Raw genomic sequence first — 3,139 nt, 5'->3', positions numbered from 1 at the left:
TTCAATAAATATTTTTAAATGTTCAAAGAAAAATGTGAAAGCATAATGGTTATTTTAAACATTTTAACAGTTGTTTTTTAATCTTATATTTACCCTTCCAAAGCCCATGTACTATCTTTAAGTACTGATACTTCCCACCAACTACACATCTTTAATTAGTATTGAATTTCCATCTCCACTGGATCTACTGGAGATTTCATCAGGATCAGGCAATTAGTTTCGATGCTTGACTCATCAAAATCCATAGCCCCTGGTCTGAGTAGCATGGTGAGCAATTACACAACTATATCCTTAGTTTCTGCCAGGATACCATAAAATAATGATAAATAAGATGTAATCCTGCATATGAGGGAAACAATACAGTTCGTATCATTAGGCGTGTCCAGAGAGATTAGGATTTGCCTTTCTTTCAATCCCTGCCTTCCGATGGTGATTGTGAGTATTCTTTATTGCAAAAAGCAAAGCAAGAACACAATTACTCTCTTCTGTCACCAACTTCTCCTTAATAATTTCCAAATCCCCTGTTTAATCTCCTGGGTGCGTACGCCATAGACAATGGGGTTGAGAGCTGCAGGAATTACGTGGTGTAGGATATTAAGTAAGACAGGGATATCAGGGGAAACCTTTTTCTTGGCCATGTGGGTAATAGGGATTGGTGCAGTGAGAAATGTATTTCGGATCAAGATGAAGACAATGGCTTTTGCCACAAATTGGTCAGTGATTATGGATGGGTAGTGCAGAGGCTTACAGATGGCCACATAGCGGTCATGGGCCATGGCTAGGAATGTGCAGGATTCCATTGGCAGGAAGTTGTTCATAATGAACATCTGAAGGAAGCAGGCAGAGAAGCTGATGGACCTGAGGTCAAACCAAAAGATGGCCAGGACCTTGGGAATAACAGTAAGACAGAGCACCATGTCCAGCAGAGAGAGGAGGCTGAGCAGGTAGTACATGGGCTCATGGAGAGACTTCTCCAGCCAGATGGTGATCAGGAGGGTGGCGTTGGCCCCCATGGCCAAAAGGAAGAGGAAGCTGAGAGGCAGGGACAACCAGAGTTGCCACTTGGGGGATCTGACAAAACAATTCAGGAGGAATTCAGAGACTTCAGCAGAGAAGGAGCTGTTACTATCAGGCAGCATTGGCAATGACTTTGATGAGGTAGATGTCTTTGAGTAGCTGAAGAAGAAAAAAGGAGTTAATTCTATCATAGACTCTGATAACTACATACTTAGCTTACAAGATCCATGAAGATAAGGACACAGCCCACCTCATCTATCCCACAACCCTTGTGCCTAGCACACTTTTTAACACATAAGAGGTGGTTAAAAAATATTTGTTGAATATGTAAAATAATGTTTCCCTGTTGTTCTTTCATCTGTGTTTCATTTTATATCTTCTCCTGTGTGAACTGGAGAAATCTTTTTAGTGTTTTCTTGGTTAATACTCAATGAATAAAAAATCATTTGAGCATCAAATGTTATTTTAATGAAACATATCAAATCAAAGAGAATATTTTAGTTTAAATTTTTAAAATGTATAAGTATACATTTTAAAGGCTATAGTATCCACAATTAAGTTTTTAAGGAAGTAAAAGATAAAAGCACTTTAGAGGCACGATGGTCTGGGTACATAGAGTAAATCTCCTTATGAAAATGAACAACAATCATATCTACGGTTAGTCTATGTCTCTATATATGCCAGTATCCTTTTCCATAGCTATAGCTATACCTATATGTATATTTGAATACCTTTAATGTATCCATAGCAGGCAAAAAGAAAGAATTATCAGGCTACAGACTGAGTGACATCCAGACATGAAAATCAAACACTGATGTGGGCTTTCAACCAGAGGGCATTTGTGGCATTATATGAACTAAAGCACTAGTTTTCATTACCTAATAGAGCTCAGGGACAGAAGTAAAATCCAGGCTGAAGCAGGTGACAAACCTATTAGGTGATATCCCACATGCTAGGCCTTTATAGCACTATATCCTGAATAAAGGGGCTAGAAATAAACTCACTTTTTCATCCCCATTCCTCATCCCCACCTGAATTCAAAGAAAACTCAGAAAAATTCCTCAGACTCATTGTAAACTGGTAGAAGTTTCTCTGTAAAACCTGAACTGCAGGCTGGTCCTCATGTGACTTTGCAGCCTGAGTTCACATCAACTGTTGGGCTCAAAGAGGAATTCAAAGTTATCCTAAATTGTAGTGGCCCCAGAAAATATAAGATGAAACACCGATGAGAGAAGTAAGCCCAAATCCTTTTTTGAGGAACCAGCTTTTATCTCAGGCCTCAGAGAACTTCAACACAGATCCTTCTGAAGAGTGAGTTGCTTGCAGTAAAAAAAATAAAATAAAATAATTAAGAAAAATATCATGAGTAAAAAGCCCACAAAAACAATAGAGGATAGAATAACTTACATATGGTCAGAGTTCCAGATTGAGGGGGAGAGAGAATGGATAGAGACTTACGAATTTTTCAGCAGAGGTGAAATACATCAATAACTAAATTCAAGAATTCAAGTGAATCTCAGTGAGATAAATAAAAATAATTTCACACCTAGATATATCTAAGTGTGTAAGCCTTGATTTCATCTTCTAACTTCAAATACCAACGGCAAAGAAAAGACCTTAAAGATTAATGTGACTATAACAATCAGAAGAATCAGCGTGTGCCAGGACACTGATACTAGAGTTGCACACTAGTCTTAGGATTCTTGACCTCTTTTTTGAAAGGTACCTTTACTCTCACAGTACCTCCTCATGCTTCTCCTTCTAACCCGCTGTATTTATATTATTTTTTCCTCTTTTCCCCAATTGTTAGATTTCTTTGTGCAGCTTAAATGGTGTCACTGTCCACTTCATTGTCTCCGATAGCCTGTAGACAGCCTTCCTGGGGCAAAATTATTATCTCTAATGGGTTATTTCACAAACAAACCACAGTGATCCAACCTGTAAGATTGTTGTTTTTTGATTTGCATCTCTCGGATGATTAGTGACTTTGAGCATGTTTTCATATGTCTCTTGGCTTTCTGAATGTCCTCTTTTGAAAAGAGTCTATTTAGGTCCTCTGCATATTTTTAAATTGGATTGTTTATCTTACTTTTGCTAAGTTGTATGAGTTCCCTATAAATGT

At 38.0% G+C, this 3,139-nt stretch overlaps 1 protein-coding gene across 1 annotated transcript; it reads right to left on the bottom strand.

The window, feature by feature from the left end:
• Positions 1–488: 488 nt before the first annotated feature.
• Positions 489–1,139, bottom strand: LOC102752865 (olfactory receptor 56A3). The gene has a single exon (XM_006770080.1). The coding sequence runs from the start codon at positions 1,137–1,139 to the stop codon at positions 489–491; it is 651 nt and encodes a 216-aa protein (XP_006770143.1).
• Between the last annotated feature and the right edge of the window lie 2,000 nt (positions 1,140–3,139).

Source organism: Myotis davidii, unplaced genomic scaffold (genome assembly GCF_000327345.1).
Source record: "Myotis davidii unplaced genomic scaffold, ASM32734v1 scaffold484, whole genome shotgun sequence".
Taxonomy (NCBI): Eukaryota; Metazoa; Chordata; class Mammalia; order Chiroptera; family Vespertilionidae; genus Myotis; species Myotis davidii.
This window is presented reverse-complemented; position numbering and strand designations above follow the sequence as displayed.